This window comes from Alnus glutinosa, chromosome 6, assembly GCF_958979055.1.
Source record: "Alnus glutinosa chromosome 6, dhAlnGlut1.1, whole genome shotgun sequence".
Taxonomy (NCBI): Eukaryota; Viridiplantae; Streptophyta; class Magnoliopsida; order Fagales; family Betulaceae; genus Alnus; species Alnus glutinosa.
The window spans coordinates 183,358-202,491 of NC_084891.1; the positions used below are offsets into that span (position 1 = coordinate 183,358).

The following is a 19,134-nucleotide window of genomic DNA, read 5'->3' on the forward strand; positions in this document are numbered from 1 at the left end:
AAAAAAATCACAAGATACGAAGTTGTTCACAATTATCCCCCTAAAAGTCTACTATCCACAGTAACAAACATCATCCTACTTGATGCCTCCATAACAATCACAAACAATAAAGGAAATAACGAATCCGCTTCTCTCCATCCATGCGAGCTGATAAAGAAACCAGATGAAAAACCATTAACAAGAATGGAAAACCGCACTGTAGCTATGCAATTTTCTATCCAACCTCACCATCTCTCCTCAAAGCTACATCTCTTCAACAATATAACAGAAACTCTCAATTAATATGATCATATGTCTTCGGGAAGTTAAGGTTGTGCGCCTGAAGTCCAAAGGCATGGGGGAGATTTTAAATTTGGTAAGCTCCATCAACTACGGTGATGCAAGTGCGTCCACTCGGCATAGGAAAGGGAAGGCTCACGTGCGGTAGCAGGGAATGCTTCGTGAGGGTTCGGGTTTGAGGGTTTTTGGTTTTTGAGGGTTTGTTAGGTTCTTTTTTCTTTTTGTGGGCTGCTTTGCTTGTTCATGTGTATCCTTCATGTGTATTTAGGGGTGGCTTACGGTTTTTTAATTAAACTTTCTTACTTATCAAAAAAAAAAATTGTATTCTCCAAATCCAATTTACACAACAGTTCTAGTTCCTAAGATTTAATCTGACAATTTTTTTATAAGTAATAAACTGGTCTTATTAAAAGCTTAAGGCGCCCCTGAATACACCAGAAGTATACAAGAGAAAGCACCTAACTAGAAAGCGAAAAACGAACAAAAAAATCACCAAAGTTAAGCGACAAAGGGGACACAAAAGCCACCGTCCAAAGATACAAAGTATGAAAAAACGAGGCGAAAATATCCTCCAAGGATCTCTCCAAATCCTCGAAACACCTATTATTTATTTCCTTCCAAACACACCAAAGAAGGCGTTTATTTAATCTGACAATTCAGACATTCATTCGCCACAAGGACAAAATCCAAAATTTGTCTACCTCTGAAAACACATTCTATGAGTTTGAAACAATCTTTCCCAATACTGATTTCAAAATTTTTGCTAGGACCTTAGAAATTATTTTATACACTCCACCCAGTAAACTAATAAGACGAAAATCCTTAATCCCCACTGCCCTAACTTTCTTAGGAATGAGTGACACAAAGGTAGCATTAAAACTCTTCTCAAATTTCCCTCATCTATGAAACTCCTTAAAAACTTCTATAATGTCCTCTGTTAATACCTCCCAACAATTCTGGAAAAAAGCCATAGAAAACCCACCAGGTCCTGGAGCCTTAATCCCCATTAAATTCTTTCACCACATCCAATACTTCACTATCCTCAAAAGTCTCTCTCCATCCAAATGCTTTCCTCTGCATCAATGGAAATGAAAGAAAGGTCGTCCAACTTTGGTCGCCAATTATACTGTTAAGAATATAACTGTTTGTAGATATTCACAATATGTTCCTTTATTTTTGCAGAATCAGATGATATGGTCTCATTTACAACTAAAGACTCCACCGAGTTATGTCTTCTATGCAAATTTGCAAAACAACGAAAGAAATTAGTATTTTTATCTCCGCTCTCAACCAAAGGGCCCTTGACTTCTACCTCCAACTAACTTCTACAAGAAGGATAAATCCTCTCCAGATCTCTAGAAATATCTTCCTTCCTTAACCTCTCCGCCTCAGTAAAAGGCCTTTCCTCTACAATCAAATCCATCTCACAGATACCCTCCACCATCTCCTTTTTCAGCTTCCCTACATTACCAAAAACCTCCTCATTTTATTTCTTCAAAGTCTGATTTCAATGCTTTCAATTTTTGAGCCAACACATAGCTAGGAGTACCCTGATAACTATAGGACACCCACCAAGTTTTCACCTGCTCCACAAAGCCCTCATACTTCAACCACATATTCTCAAACTTATAGTACCTACTACCCCTCCCTCCCTGCATTGCTCAGAAGAAGAAAAAAAAAAAAGTACCTACTACCCCTACTCACCATACCACAATCCAACAACAAAGAAAATGATATGATATGATTCTAGGGAGTCTCCTCTAAAAACATCAGGAAAACGCTCCTCCCACTCCGGAAATAATAGATACCTATCAATTCGAGACAATGACTACAATTCACAATTATTTGACCAAGTAAAATTCCCACCTACAGGTGGAATGTCCAAGAGTCCATGAGTCCCTGATCAAATATAAATTCTAAAAACTCCAGCATGCCTGCTGATTGTCTAAACTCGCCTGATTTTTCACATGGAAAACGAACATTGAAATCACCACCAATGCACCACAACAGCTCCCACCAACTCATAAGGCCAACTAGTTCCTCTCAAAAATATCTCCTTTCAACGTCATCATTTGGACCATACATCCCCGCAAACACCCAATCAACATTATCACTAACACTTCTAAAGAAACATGCTACTGAATAACTTCCCACGCAATCCTCAATCTTCTCCACCACCCTCCTATCCCACATTAACAATATCCTACCCGATGCCCCTCTCGACCCAAATACGTCCAGTCCGCGTGATGGCATCCCCATAAATTATGAATCACTTCCCTAGAAATAAACTCCAATTTTGTCTCTTGCAAACAAACAACATATGCCTTCCAATCTCTGAGAAGACTCCTAATCCTCAATATTTTTTCCTTCTCATTCAGCCCTCTCACATTCCATGATACCATTTTGGATTTAATAAAAAACTATTGGATCCCCTCCCCTTTCCTTTTCCTCTACTGTCCTCCCTTTATGTCATAATTGACTAAACAAACCAACCTCCTTAGCAAAATCTGGACCACTTTCCGAGCTGTTTTGATATCTACTTGCTTCAATCACAGAAAATAGAGCCATCATTTGATCTTCAAAGCCCTCGCATGACAGCCCCACTACATTACACAAATTCTTCGCCCTTTCAAACGCCTAATCTGATGACACTGAGTGAGGCACTTCCTGTTCTTCAATCATAGCAATTGAATGCATTGTTAATGACTTAGTGCCTTTAAACTCCTTATCAGGAACATTCACCATTGCCAAAGAATAATTATTCATCTCCTCTCCTTTCACGTCAAATACCCACCCCTTAGACTTCGAACCCTCGAAACTCCCTTCCCCCAACACATTTGCCACTATGAACATGGACCCACCCCCAACCCCAATATTACTCCCAAACTCATCCCCAAATTTTTATTTTTTATTTTTTTTTAGGTAAGCAAAAGTTTATAAAAGAACACCAAAACAAGAAAAAAAAAGAGAAGGAAAAACACCCGCAAAACCCAAATACAGGAGGAAACCCAAACACCTCAATACAACCAGCCCACAAAACCCAAAGACCATTACATTCATAAATAAATAAAATAAAAAAATAAAAAACCAGAGACCATTACATTACATCAAGAGCCTTCTTGCCTTGCCCTGGCAACCCATCCCCAAAATCGACACCCGATGAAGACCCCTGTAACAAAAGCCCAATCCCTTCCCCCAACTCATTGTCCATTGTAAACATGGACCCCCCAAATATCACCCATGAAGACCCCTGAATCAAGGATCCACTCTCATACCTTGCAACACCCTCTCTACAGTTGCCATTGCTACCTTCGGCCTTATCTATAAGTCCGAACTGCTACAACAACTTCACCCCTCTTCCTTTGTGCCGTTATCCCCCTTTTCATATCACCCAACCCTTCCTTCAGCCTTTTATGTGCTCCAATTTCCTTTTTCCTTGTCTGACGAAGACCAAGTAGTCTTAGCAGCTACTTCCGTCTTCGCCTGCACAGTCTTCTCCCTTGACAAAGCTCCATCTCCCACCCCAACCCCTAACCCCCGGCCCCCCTTTGTTATATTACTCCTAGGACTTACTCGACTCAACACCCTTAATTTCCAGTATGCATTAGCGTTTTCAGTTGGTTTTAGTCTCCGATGATATATAGCCCCCCTCTTCAGACCAGCCCCTTCATCATTACTAGAAAAATTATGGGCTTCCACCCCAATAGTGGGCTTACCCTCAAAAATAAAATCCCCTTCTCTACTGGGCTTATTTCCTTCGGCCCTTCAAATTTATTTAGTCTAAAAGCCCAAATCAACCCCTGAATCACATGAGCCCTCTTCCTCATTACCCCCTCCTACAGGCACACTACCATTTAACTTGGGCTTAACCATTGTACCACCTTTCCCGGGCCCACAAACCCACTTCCAATTTATTTAAGCATCGTTTCACTTCCTTTTTAAGTGCCTCCAGAGTACCATTGACAGCACTTAAATTAAGAAACACCTCCCCAACTATCAACGGGACAAACACACCACCCATGCCATCTTCACGTAACGTCTGCAAAACCTTCTTACCATAACTGTCAATTAATTGCAATTTTTGAATCACCAAATTACTCAATTTATCCCTGCATGAATCTTCTATTTTCTGATCATGCCCCTTCCTTACCACCAACTCCACATACGACCGTCGCCCATTCCCCACCAACCGCGACAGCGGCAGTAAACCACAGTGAGTTTTTTCTTCTCTGCTCCCAACCTTACCGTGAGGCTCAAAAAAATTGACCACCTTCCTCATCTGATCAATAGTTACCCCATCCTCTTCCTTCACGTCCCTCCGGTATAACAATGAAACTTCATCAGCCTCCTCAACTGTACTCCGATAACTCCAAAAACCTCCCATGGCTACTCGCACGCCTGTGGGCAAATACGCTACATCCCCAGACCTGAACGACCTATAAAAATCACTCAAATTCTCTCCCCTTATCAGCTCCTCCACCATCAATCGCAGCCACCTCACACTAAATTTCCCCAACTCCTTTCAGCAAAACGAAGATCTCCTTTCCTCTCTTCATATCGCGTCAAACTGAACTGCTATTACTACAAGAAAATCGAGTCTTTGAGTAAACTCTGGTTTTCAGAATTCCATGCCGACATCATCTCTTCTCCTGGAGTTCATTAGACTATATATAAAGAACATGCAGGACTTAGGCAAAGAACATGGAAGAATAATGCCTGCATAAAAGAATCTTGTACAACCTCATCATATCATTTGAGGGAAACTTAACTTGACCGTAGTGGTGTTTCCTTGATTATAATTATAATTGAAAACAATGCATCAGTATACTTTGTCCTCACAGCGTAAGACATACCTCAATAGCAGTTTCATGGGCTTGACTGTAGACAAGATGAAGAGGAAGCAAACCAGCAAGATGCTCTGAAGTAGCAGCCAATGCAGCTTTTATGGGCCTCCTGATTTTGGGGGAGACAAATAAATTTGTCATGATTCATGATGCTTTTTGTTCATAAAAAACATTATATGCAAATTGTCATAATTGGTGGTCCTTTTTCAATTTTATTTTTTTTTGATAAATAATGTCATATCATTAAAAAGCACAGAGGGACGCAACTCTAGTACACTGGAAGTATACAAAAGTGCCCCTAATCATAGGAAACAAAGGCGCAGGAATTTAAAAACTCTACAAATGTAATTTCAAAAATAATTCTCCCGAAACAGTTTTTAAAAGCCCTTATTTATCAACCATGAAGTCACGGCATACAAGCATGAGCATGAATAGGAGCACGCAAGGGAATTGTATCACAATCGGAAAGCGCATTATGCAAGATCACAAACGTACATTGCTTGTGGCCAAATATGAATTGCAACAAAAGCTTTATAAAGCAAGTTCAAGTTGAAGATCAAAGTGAAAGTAGTGGAGGAATAGGCCTACATGTCTAGAATACTAACCTCAAATCCCACAAAAGTGAGTGCCCGTTACACTGAAGATGGCTTTCCCAGGATGACTCCCCTGACTGAACAACAATGACCATGTCAGAAAGTGCCTTTGCCTGATAATGCTTGTCAACTAACAGTGGCTCGCCATGGATGAACCAAAATATTGGAACTTCAAGTATGGATCTGCTATGGGCATGCAACCCTGCATTATTCAAGAAAGAAATTCTAATTAATGTTTCTTTCAGATATTACAAGAAAACAAAAAGATTATCCCAGCCAAGAACATGCATGAAAATTCATTGGTTAAAGTTATGTGATGCAGTTCCTAGAATGTGTACAACTATTTATACATATAGACATTTTTTTTTATAAGTAATATACACACATATCAAAGGATTAAGTTACACTTACACCTAATTTAGCGCTTGGTTAATGTTACACCGCTTAATTGTTTTCTAATGGATCAACATTTTACGATCCACATTGATGCATATCACGTGTGAAATTTAAAAATCAACTGGATGTCATTTAGCATCCAATCAATAAACTCATGATTAGTTTATTCTTAAAATATAATAAAACTACACTTTTGAACATTTTATAGATGGGAAATCTCTTGAATTCTGATTTTCTTAATATCTGACATGCATGATGGGCATGTGGAGAACATATAAATAGGAGGATTTAGTAAAACGTTGATCCATCTAAAAGTTATTGAGCAGTGTAACGTTTACTAAGTACCACACTAGGTGCAAATATATATTAACCATCAACATTTTCTCTTTTCGTTCGTTTTTTCCTCATTTTTTCTTTCTTTTGTTCAACATACCCAAGAAATTTTTAACCCATGTATTATCCTATTAATTTCCCCTAAAATATGAGGTCGACCATGCCTCTTGAATCAACAAAGATTCTTTCCCTGAATGTCCCACATCTTCATTTACAATGCACAGAGAACAATATTTTTTTTTTTTATGCAAGTAAAGTTTTATTGAAAAAGCATAAGGTACCCCTAAGTACACAGGAAGCATACACAGGAGCAGCCGAAGCAGCCCACAAAAAGAGAGAAACCCAACAAACCCTCAAAAACCAAAATCCCTCAAACCCGAACCCTCAAGAAGCACACCCTCCTAGAACACGTGAGCCTTCCCTTTCCTATGCCAAGAGGATGCGCTTGCATCACCATAATTAATGAAGCTTACCAAATTCAAAATCGCCCTCCTGCCTTTGGTCTTCGGCCGCGCAACCTTAACTTCCTAAAGAAAGTCCTCTTTAAAAGCATCCCTAATCGCCAAGAACGGATCTTCGTCCTCAACACAATCCATCTCCCAAAGGGAAAGGGGAATCTCCATCCTCCCCATCCCAGATCTCATCACCCTGCTCCCACACAACCACCTCCCCTGATGGACCAAAACCTATTGGCCACTTCTGAGATTGGGACAAACCATTCACCCTGGAATCATCACCCTTTCCAATAGTTGGAGTGACAAAACAACCCAAGGGGAGGGAATCCCTACCACCCCAACATCCTTTACTTTCGGAGTTAAAGCTTTCACAGCCGGGATCGAGTTGAGAAACCCCTGCCGAAGGAAGCCCTTCATCGAAGTAGATGGCTTAACAAAACCCTTCATGGAATCTACCATTCCCGCAAGTTCCATCACTGGAAGTACTGCAACTGCTTCCTTGGCTGAAAAACTGACAGGCATCCTCATTGCTGTCATAGACTTTGTAACTAAATACTCATCCAAATGCCTTGACCTGCCTTCTCTAGCCTTCCGGTAGTATTTCTAGAAAGGCTTAGATACTAACGACACTGAAACAGAAGAGTGGAACCTCTCTCCCAACTCAGCCACTCCTAAGTAAACCTGTGAAGGGGCGAAGATGGGCTGAGAAGACCCCTCAAGTCTGAGCTGAGGGGCCAAGCAAGCACCACCGAAAGAACCAAACCCAACAACAGTGCTTAACGGTGCCGGAGAAGGCCCCTTAGACCTGTGAGAAGCATCTAGCGATAATGAAGACAGTACATCCAGTGTCTGCAGGGGGGAAACTCAAACCGTGAGACTACAAGAATCTCGAACTCCCGTGAAAACTAAACCGCAACCTTCGACACAGCCAACTCGGCAGAAGGAGAATCGACTACTAGATCGGAAACACACCCAACGGCAAAGGGCCTCACCAAGGCAGAGGCAACCGGAATGGTCCCACCAACGAAGCGATCAGAACACGCCGGCACAACAGAGACAACGAGATCCAGACCCGGAGCAGAGGAAACCATCGTCGAACCCGAAGCAGATCCACCATCGATGAGAGACGGAGAGTACAAAGCCACCAGCAAGACAACAGATAGACCTTCACCAACAAACGTCGAAGACACCAAACCCGGATCTCCAACTGACCCGGGAGCTATGTCAGAAGGCTTAGAAGAGGCCTTGGAGCCCAAACGCTTGGACCCAACCCAAATCTGTCCCCTACTAAAAACTGCCATAGCCCTCTTAAACATCCAGCCCATTGCTGGGCAACTCACCTTGCTTTTAAGCCCAAAACTTTCCACATTCCATTATATTTGAATTGTATGATCATCTACGAAGATATAGAGGTTCTTGATTAAGGGGTGGAAGAAAAAGAGATGTTTGGCTCACATTTTCCACCTATTTGTAGAATCTTATACAAATTTAGACAGAATATTCCAGGTTGCACAAAATAAACAGGATGGTCAAGTTTGGTAGGTTCCATGATATAATTACGGAAAGAAAAGATATATGTTCATCAATGAGACAATCCAACCCTATACTTAATCAAGTTTCAAGACCAGATGAGCATTTCAAGGCAGCAGAGAGAACCTTTAAGAGAACCATGATCATTCAGCCTCTGCAACTGATACTGGAGAATGGAAGAATCAAGATAGGTACGTATTGTTTTCCGATATGTTCCATTAACAAGCAATAGGGGGACAGCTGCTGCTCTTCGTGCAACTGAAAAGGCCATTGCCAAAGCAGGCTCCTCAGATAGAGGTAACCTACAAACCTTGTCCACATCAATAAAGCAGACATATAAAAGTGGAAAGGAGTAACAAGTCCAGCACCTAATCACTAAAAGGAAAAAGACAACAAAAACAAAAAACAAAAAAAATCTGCATATGAGCTCACAACGCGTAAATATACAATCTAAAGCAAATGAACTTTTTAAAACACAAACTAAAGAAATCAAACACCATTGACAGATGCATACATGTGCTCACTGATCATAGCTTTCTGAGAAGGTAATAACAAAGAGGAAAGTCCATCCTTGATAGCTTCGAGATCCACAGGCAATTGCTTAACGTTTCTAACTTTCTGCAACAAAAGAATCAGGGTAAGGATAAAATAAAATTTCAATTTCATTGAAGCTTGTTTGAATCTACTAACATACATCATACCTCCTGCGTGATAAAAAACAACTGAAAGGATATCTTCTCATAATGATGGAAAGCACCATCAGAAATGGAAGGTGTTATAATGTGTCTCATAGATCCCCACAATGTTGCACCTAGATGTGCAAGAAAAGTATCCCGTGCAACTGTGTAGTTTTGGAACTCCTGCACAGAAACAAAATAATTAATGCTGATAGAAATTGATTTCTATTATTGAAAATGCACAATCATCACAAGAAGAAAAACAACACAAGCCGTCAGAGACAGACGAACAGGCATACCTCATGAGTATCACTGAACAAATTCCAGCTCTCCATTCGTTTTAATGCCTCTATGGCCTTTATCTTATGACTTTCCTCATATCCTTCACCTTCAAAAGACTGAAGCTCATTTTTCAAATCCCGCATTCTCTCATCAAGTTCTGAATTCATAAACATTAAAAGATGTATGATCCACAAACCACATTTCAAGCAAAAAATTTAGAAAGAAACCAAACATGTCAGATCATAATTATTATATTTATAAAACAAAAACATTATATCAAAAAGGATATCAAATAGTGTTTTGAAAATTAAAGTAACAGAAAAACAAGCCTTTGTCGTTCCCAGATGTTATATATCAGAGATATCAAAATAAAGCACGATTATACCTTTTATCTCTACAAAAAATAAAATTGCATTGAAAAAGAATGAGAACAGAGTTCCTCTTCACAAACGATGAAGCAAGTCCATCATAAGTAAATTAAACAAGGTTGTCCAGCGCCCCCCCCAAAAAAAAGGAAACGAAATGAAAAATTAAATAAAACTAACAATCCAACCAAACTTGCTACCACAAAGAACAAGATTACCTTCACAAAGAGCAAGCTTAACCTTTCTTCCCTTGCAATGTTTAAAAGCAAAAAGCTCATATATATCAATCTCAGCAAGAAGAATATCAATGGCCTGATGTTCTTTCTGCAACATTTGAATGTACAATCAATTAAAACACGACAACAGAAGCCTCACAATTCTTGTAAATTACTAACGTGCAATGCAAGAACTGGAAACCTAACATATTTAATCAATATTTATATTCACCCTAATGCACATACATCACCAAATACGGCAAACTTTTCCTGAATAGCATCTTGCAATCGATCTTCAGCTTCATCTTCAGAAATTTCTGCATGCCACAAGAAAAGTCATAATTAATTATGAGCAGAAACTAAAGAACTCAACAATGCATTATCCAACTATACACTTGAGTCGATGCTTAAAAGGCCAACATAATGTATCCCCAAGTCCTCACTGTTTGACATGAGTCTATAATGGGTCCAAGTGAAATTAAAAAACATAGATAACAACTAATCGTCTAGCTACTTAAGCACCACTACAACGGAAGAACAGCATGCAAGATTTAATATTTAAATTTTTTTTATAAGTATTTAATATTTAAAATACACACAAGAAAATGCCCAATACCCTTACGGCTATGCAAATCACATAAGTCAACTTATATTACAATGTTTGAGGCTGCCAAAGGACATCTTTAGTTTTCGCTCAGAACATTCTTTTTTTTTTTATAAGTAATCGCAAATTCATTAAAAAGCGCAAAGGTGCAACCCAAGTACACAAGAAGTATAAAAGAAAGAGGCCTAACAAGTAGCAAATAACAGATCTAAAACAGCATTAATATTCGAAAAACTACAATCTGAGGCAGCAGCCCAAAGAAAAGTCTTAAAGAATAAATCCTTTAATTCTACTAAGGTCCTCTCTATCTCTACCATCAAACCCACTCCATCATCACTATAACTGGGGAACCCACGAAAATATAAAAATGAAAACATTTAAAAAACTGGAAAATGCTGTCACAGCACAGTGCACATCAGTACATACAAATGAATGAGCATTGATGAGAGAGGTATCAGCAGTACCTGAAACTGCACCAATCGTTTTCGCCACATTTGGTAAACTTAATTCTGTGCGCACACCTTCTCCACCAACAGCAGGTCCCCATGAGAAAGGACCTGCACTTAGATCAATAAATGCCCACCTGATGCAGTATGTATGAATATTATGCATCAGTGTCCCAATTATCTATTTGTCACTTGTTAGTTTGTGTGTGTTAGAGAGAGAGAGGTTGAACCTGTCTTTTCCAATCCATGTATCTGTGAGACATTCTACATGAAAATCACCAAAATCCCCAGATTTTAATCCCTTTTCAAAAGAAAGCTTCATATCTTCATTCTTCCCTTTCAATAACTTGAGATAATGGAAAATTGAAAATGATTAGTAAGAGAATTGACCTTTAAAAGGCTTTCTACTACAAAACTTCATTGGTACACATAATATCCACAAACACACACACACACAGAAAGAAGACTATATACCTGTAAAACTTTGCTCTGGATAATATCTGTGGTGTCCTTCCCTTGATACAACCTCTCAACATTATTCAGCGCATCTTGGCAAACATTGTACCATTCCACCTGAAAATTGTAAATGAAACCCACTAGCATCTAAACCGTACAATAGATTGAAAAGAGGGAGGCTCTAAAATTACAATAAAACTTGCAAGAAGTTTATGGTTGGAAATTTTCGAAGGAAGCATATTACTAATTTTACCAGGAAATTTTGACATATCCAGACATGCACATTGAATTGAATTTTCTACTTCTCAGGAAACAAAAAAAAAAAAATATTCACTATTTTTAACAGTTGAAGAAATTATACTAACCGTGTCGGTATCTTCAGTTATTGTCCAGGCAAACCTTGCCATTGGATGCTTCTCATACAAAGGTCTCTTAATCTTATCAAGAGCTGTGGATCATTTGACGTTTAGAATGATTCAACTTGAAGAATGTACTAGTAAATGAACAGGAAATTCCAGAATTTCCAGACAACTAAAATGGAAGAAATTAGAAAGGAAACTTTTCATACCAAGCACAGTTTCTGGGATATTTCCTGACTGAAGAATTTTTGTTTGCAAATCCTTGTTCTGTACAATAAAAATTCTTGTCAGCACCAGCTCCATAAATAGAATGAATGCAGCGGAAAATTTTGTAGCAACAATTATCCAGCTAGAAATACATTAAACCTAGCATACTAACTAGAGGCAGACCATATATATGTTGAATGAACAATGAAGAACCTGAAAAATTGTAACACATAGTTGAGGAATGGCAAGGGAAATGAAAAGCCAACAAAGAAACTACCTCTTTCAGAAAATCTATTTCTGACTGAGATAAACCTCTTCTGCAACATTTAAAAAGAACAAAAAAAACAAGATTTAAAAACTAAACCGAATTCAAGCTAAAATTAATAAATATATAAATAAACTACAGAAAAATGAGATGGTATCCAAAACATACTAAAACATTAAGAATGATAAAGAAATTGCACTGAGTGTCTTTACAAGTTAAGTAGGTCCCATTATCGTACGCATTAAGACAAAAAGAAAGATACGAAATCCGAAGATTACGCCAACAGATTAGAAAAACTTAACATCAATACATCATACAGATAGCAACATTTAAAAAGAAAAAGAAAATAAAATCTAAACTGAATTCAAGCTAAAATTAATAAATAAATAAACTACAGAAAGAATGAGGCGGTATCCAAAACATATTAAAACATTAAGCATGATAAAGAAATTGCGTGAGTGTCTTTACAAGTTAAGTAGGTCCCACTATCGTACATATTAAGACAAAAAGAAAGATACGAAATCCGAAGATTCTGCCAACAGATTAGAAAAATATAATACCTCGGTTGGCATGTGCCAAAAAGATGGTCAATTAATGAATTATCTCTTATTACTCTGCTAGGGTAAAGGATTTTATGGTGCCTAGCTGTTGTTCAGGATTATCTACGAGGTGATGTTGGCAACATAGAGGAGTTTGGAGGAGTTGGTGGTGGTGGCACAAGAGGGGTGTCAGAGGAAGGTGGGGAAAGGGTACAACCTTGGTCCAAGACACGGTTTCTACTTCATCAAAACGTATGCCTTTTTCTACCTCATTGGGTATAATATTCAATTGACCATGAAAAGTTTTTCTTTTGACCAACTATTTTCAGTTGCATAAAACACAAGAAAAAAATGGAAAACATTTTTCATAAGAGAACATACGCCAAACCAAACAGTCTTAATAAAAGAAAAAACAAATATGCTTACTAACATACTCACCGGTATCCATATTTAGCTCTTTTTAGATCAAGCTTAGGATTCAAAATGAAAATGTTATATGCATTTTCAAGCTGAAGATACTCAACGAGGCTAGTGAAAAGAACATCAATCATATCCACATCAACTTGCCAAAGAGCACCCTCGTCATCCCTATAAGCAATGAACAAAGAGAGTTACTAAATGTAGTGAAGGAGAAAAAAGTCGGACACACATGGCATGTATGAATTATGTGAGTTCAAATTCTAGTGATTGTAAATAATGAACAAAAAAGAATATGTAGTAGGAAGAAGTTACTCATCATAACCAAATATGCCATTTGATTGCAGAAATTAAGTTCACATAGAACAGTCACTATGCGGATATGCAACGTCCCCTAAAGCAATTAACTAAAGAAGGTTTTCATGGAGCTAGCCAAACAGAACATGCAAACACAATCTAGTCGAAAAGATCTGAGCAGAACCCATACAAGCAAAAACAGCAAGGCATTATTATTGATGAAAGCACCCAAAAAGACTATACATGTGTCAAGCAAGGGAAATGGCAATTGGCAATCCAAACAAATGATTCCCAGTACCCTCAAAACAATTAAGATCCATTTAAGCATTACCAAAAAAAAAAAAAAAAAAATCCAATATTCACCAACTAAACTTCAGTTTACAGCTGAAACAAGAAGACCATAACCATGGGCAATCTACTTTACCACCAATAGAAAAAGGTTCAACCCATTTCTATCAGAAATGAGAATTTGGAAATTGTAGAACTATACGTGGTGGCAATGTTGGTACATCTAATGCACATCTAGAAGAGAAGCAACCACTTCCAACAAAATGGAGGTAATACGAATTGAAATGAGATTTGTAAAGGTTGATAAATGAATAATATGTTAGATTTAGGACTTAATGTTGAAAGAAGCACCTTAATGGTTCTTTAATATTAGTGAAGATTGCTTATTAGTAAATATGTTATTTATTTGAATAGCGTCCCATCATTGTTTGAATGGTTTTTCTTATGTAGAATTTTTAAATCTATTTTCTTCTCGTCCCGTTTAGGGGCTCTCTTGTATACTTCCCGTGTATAAGGGTTGCGCCCCTCTGCGCTTGCAATGAATTGAGTTGCAATGACATATAAAAAAAAAAAAGATAATCACCAAATGATTTACCTGTTACCGGACACATTATCTTTGCGGGCAAAAACATTGATGGCATGCTCAAAAATAGAGGTAACCTTTTCACCCATTTGTATAGCATGAACAGAAAAACTGCACAGACACATTCATCATCATCATATTATATAATAATGATTGTTATAACCTCCTACAAAACAGAATGACGCTATTAAATAGAAACAATGCCAAGCTCACATTCTAAAATGAACAAGCAAATAAACATACAGAGAAGCATTACTTGTAGTTTATGTGACTGACAATGGGAAGATGATGATGTTGCACTTTGTCTACACTAATTTTGTAGAATGGGGTGAGAACTTCTCCAATTTGTGGAACGCGTGTATGTTCAAAGATGTGATCAATTTTCGTGAACCATCGCTCAAGTTCTTCAGGGTGCAGCTTGAATTCTAAAAAATATTGACATACAGAAACAATTATGGATCCCATCAAACCACAATTCGAACAAAAATTAAAGCCAAAAACTCAGTGAGTGAAACAATACAATAAACAGTACATTTATATACCTTGGTTCCCCTTCCCTTCAAATCCAATAAAAATAAAATTCACAGGGACTGGAAGATACATGGAGTCAACTTCTAAAAGCTTAAGATAATTTGCAATATTACCTGAAATACAACACACAAAAATACAGTGGTAATAGTTCAGTAGTCGTCATTTTCAAATCGATGCAAGAGATATAGCTTTGTTTGGGGAAAACGGTAATCTAAAGGGTACAAAGACTTATTCAACAACGGGCAGAACAAATGAATAACCTGCAGATATCATGAGCATCCATTTTATTTCCTCTTACATGAATAGAGGAAACAGAGAAGAAAAGGAAATCAAAATTTCACCACCAAAAATTTTGCTTCACTTAAAAATCTCTCATCTAGGCATCAACCAAACCAATATCAACCTTCGAACATTAATCAGTTGGTTTGAAAAATTCAATTTTCTAGCACAAAGATATCAGAATCTCCATAATTCCATCCAAATCCATTATTGGAGCATAGAACTATACACACCAAACTAAGAATAATCAATGAATCATTTAACACTTGCTTTCTATAAGAAAATTTCAAATACATTCGGACAGATGCAAAAGCATTGACTCTGAAATTGACACATGGAATTTTTTTCAGATATATGAAAACAAAAAAAGAAAAGAATCAGAAAATGCCTGATTAAACAGCTATTTGCTAAATAAGTCCAGAACTGCATTGCTCTTTGCCATTATTTTTTTTTTTTGGCATTCTTCTTCTTTTTTAGTTGGGGAAAGTGGGGTGGAGATTGTCACAAGGCGAAGATAAAGAAGGCATTCAACCTCCTTGCTATTATTAAGCACAGACATGCTAAAAAAAGTGACAACATATTCTGGACAACGACACATATGACTCTGTATGTGCTGCTATTAAATTTTTTGTATCATTATTTCCGACCACGGCTGAGATACCCAGAGGACAGTCACAGGATGCAGCAAAGACATCTGACACAGCAATGACTTCTGCAGCTATTTACTCTGTAGAATTGTTCATTTTGACTTTTAACATAGCAAGGAATCTTTTCAAAGCATATCAATCAAATTTAACATGTAGAGTTGGTACTTTTAAGTCATTAAGAGATTTAATGGTTCAAAAAAAACAAGAGAAAGGAAAATCCAATGAAGTACCAATTCTCATCAAATCATCTTTTCAACTCTCAGAAGATTGGTCAACATGTAGAAAGTGAGAGAAAGGAAGACCACAGAGCAAGGAGCAAAGAAGAATGAATCTGAAATTTTGAATTTTCAAACCCCATCATTTCTTGAATCTTAAATTTTGATTAAACAATTAAGACATTAGGAGATACATAAATTGTTGTGTCCCTTTTCTGAACTTTCATAATTTGTTGTGTCGGTCACCCGTGTCCTATCTCTATTTGTTTTTCTTTTTTTCTATTTTGGGGCATTTGTTCTTCTTTTCTTCTTTGGTGGGGTGCTGTTAAAGTTCCTGCATATTTAGTTCTACAATAGTACCAAGCAACCCGGCTATCTCTGATGACCCCAAAAAAACTCTTGAGCCTAATGAGCAAGAAAATAACTAGAGAACCATCTTGATAGGGCGTGATCTAAAACTGATTTTACAAAGTAGTTTTGCAAGAAGAACAAATAATTATTACAAGCACTTCAAACTTATAAAAGTAATAAAGAAGTTTAGAGAAATATTGACGAAAGAGACATAAAACTACCTGCCTTGGTGTAATTGAGAGCTCCCATTTTGCCAGGGCTCAAAGATTCCAAATCATCAAAATCTGACATCACATTACAACAAAGACACCAAAGAAAGACCACTGCTCAGTAATATGAAAAAAAAAAAAAAAAAAAAGGAACATGTACAAATTCAAATGAACAATATGTGAAAATACCTCCGCGTAGAACAGACTCGCTCCAGAATCTACTCTTCTCCTTGAGATTAAATAAAGAGAACACTGATGACCTGCCACTTCTATGAGTTCCAGGGGTAGATCCAAGAGACCCGGCTGCTAAGAACTAGTACGCATCACCACATAGGTCAGCATATTATATGGCCCTCCAGATTATATAAATCATAAAGTTAAATTCCAGTCTCAAGGAGTCAATAAAATACAGTGAAGATATCGCCTTTAAAGCACACCATTTTGGGCTACGGATGTCAGAACGCTTATTGAACAACACCTTTGTTCATATACTGAATTCAATTTCTTCCATACCAAGAAAATAAAAGAAAAAAAAAAATCAACAAAATTGGAGCGAAGAATAGGCCCTAAAAAATAATCAACAGATATGGCATACGTCCGAAAGTAAGCTCCATCAATTGTTCCTTCAGCTCCTCGTGAAATGCAATCAATCAACATAAACTTAGATTTATCTTTTAGGAGTAAAAGGAACAAATGAGAAAACAAATACATAGGCAAGAATACATTATAAAGACACATAATTTTGACCATCTAGCTCAATAGAAATTAATTGTTTAACTAACACAAATTTTTTATAGACATTGAGGGCTCAAGTATGCAAACTTAATCTTTCCTCAGCATCAAAAACCCCCAACAAATGAAAACAAAAACAAAAAGATAAAGAAATTAATGAAGATTTATTTTCACTAACCCAGCCCATTCTTTATCTACTCTCACCCATCAGTAACCGTTAGCTAAATTCAAGCAAGCAATCACGCAAAGTTCCTCATCATCAAGCTTAATTGAGCGTTTTTTAAGTTGACTAACAAAGAAGATAATAAATAAGAAAATAAACGGAACGAATCGAAAGCATAATAGACAGAGAGACAGATTGTGGGTTAGGGTTGGTTTCGTGAGAGAGAGAGAGAGAGAGGCTTCGATCTTTTTACCAGTAAAAGAGTAAAGACGATGAGTTGCAGATGGAACAACTTGAATTGGATGAACGCAAACGCAGCACTAGATCTCCCATCAAAATCCATCCTCTTCATCTTCTTTCAAGGGACCAACGACCAGAATTTGTCTCCTCGAAGAAGAAGCGTATCAAGTGTCCAAAAGAACTGAAAATTCATCAACTAAGCGCCTACCGCTTCTTGGCTGTGTAATAAAAATGAAATTTTTTGTTTTATTCTTTTTCTAACGAATAAAATAGGAAGCGAAAATATTTTATTTAGGGAATTCGACGTCATATACGCTGATGTAGTGCTGGCATGCCAAAAAATTGTTTGCTGCCTATTGAAATTTTTATTTTTAGAAATGCTGGCAGAATTTTAGATCAACCTTTTAAATTGTAATTTTTTGAAAATAATTATTTTTCACGTTTTCAAACCTTTTTTTTTTTAATAATACTATAAATTACATTTTTATCCCACAATTATTTTCAATGCGATGTTAATATAAATAATGTTAAAAGTCTCTCTTGTATCATTCTTGTATACCTAAAAAAATAATATAACTTTTAAAATCACTGTTAGGTTTGTGATTGATCATTATAAAATTTTGATCAAATTATAATTTTAAAAAGTAATACATAAAAGACTTCTATAATTATTTATGTTAATATTAACATAGCAGTCCTAACTATCATTTTATCATTCCTTATTGAAGAAAAAATAAATAAAAAGAGTAATTCTAAACGTCATATCCATGTCCCTCTTGTGTCCCTCTAAAAATGATATGGCTTTTAAAATCACCATGTGATCAAAATTCAATTTTGATCAATCACAAGCTCAATTATGATTTTAAAAGCCACCTCATTTTTAGAGGGACATGAGTATGACATATAGCATTACTCAAAAAAAAAATATCCAATGGTTGATGAACACTGCCGCATCAGGTCATCAGCCCAGTAAGTAGTAAATTATCATTTATCCCCAAAAGTTTAATCTGATAGGGATTGAGAAATTTAATCATTTAATTAATACTTTAACACTCTACTTCACGTATGAGCTAAAACTGATTTTTAATATGTGAGGCCAAATACGTGAAATATTTAATTGAAACGAGGTGAATGATAGAGTCAAAATTCGAACTCATTACGTCAAGCGTTGGTACAATATTAAATTACCATTTATCATAAAAAAATCACCTAGGATGGGGTATAGTATACAATATTACTTTTCTTTTCTTTTCTTTTTTTTAAACACACTCTCAAGTAGAATACTTTCTACAATTTTATTTAAGAGTAATGTTATACACACACATTTATTCTTCGTT

At 36.9% G+C, this 19,134-nt stretch overlaps 1 protein-coding gene across 2 annotated transcripts in view; it reads right to left on the reverse strand.

Moving 5' to 3' along the window:
• Positions 1-18,017, reverse strand: part of LOC133870619 (uncharacterized) — a 30,686-nt gene extending 12,669 nt beyond the window's left edge. The window contains exons 1-21 of one of the 2 annotated variants that reach the window (XM_062307782.1): positions 17,811-18,017; positions 16,852-16,975; positions 16,679-16,737; positions 14,973-15,074; positions 14,687-14,855; positions 14,443-14,541; positions 13,284-13,433; positions 12,319-12,358; positions 12,044-12,101; positions 11,841-11,923; positions 11,494-11,592; positions 11,250-11,365; positions 11,038-11,156; positions 10,216-10,286; positions 9,973-10,078; positions 9,407-9,546; positions 9,132-9,290; positions 8,945-9,048; positions 8,557-8,732; positions 5,729-5,918; positions 5,133-5,232 (exon numbers count right to left, since the gene is read on the reverse strand). In XM_062307782.1, the coding sequence (XP_062163766.1) occupies positions 5,133-5,232; positions 5,729-5,918; positions 8,557-8,732; positions 8,945-9,048; positions 9,132-9,290; positions 9,407-9,546; positions 9,973-10,078; positions 10,216-10,286; positions 11,038-11,156; positions 11,250-11,365; positions 11,494-11,592; positions 11,841-11,923; positions 12,044-12,101; positions 12,319-12,358; positions 13,284-13,433; positions 14,443-14,541; positions 14,687-14,855; positions 14,973-15,033 (2,040 nt within the window). In that variant the 5' untranslated portion in view covers positions 15,034-15,074; positions 16,679-16,737; positions 16,852-16,975; positions 17,811-18,017. Of the gene's footprint in view, positions 1-5,132; positions 5,233-5,728; positions 5,919-8,556; positions 8,733-8,944; positions 9,049-9,131; positions 9,291-9,406; positions 9,547-9,972; positions 10,079-10,215; positions 10,287-11,037; positions 11,157-11,249; positions 11,366-11,493; positions 11,593-11,840; positions 11,924-12,043; positions 12,102-12,318; positions 12,359-13,283; positions 13,434-14,442; positions 14,542-14,686; positions 14,856-14,972; positions 15,075-16,674; positions 16,738-16,851; positions 16,976-17,810 lie in introns of both variants that reach the window. The other variant, XM_062307781.1, reaches the window with a different exon arrangement.
• Between the last annotated feature and the right edge of the window lie 1,117 nt (positions 18,018-19,134).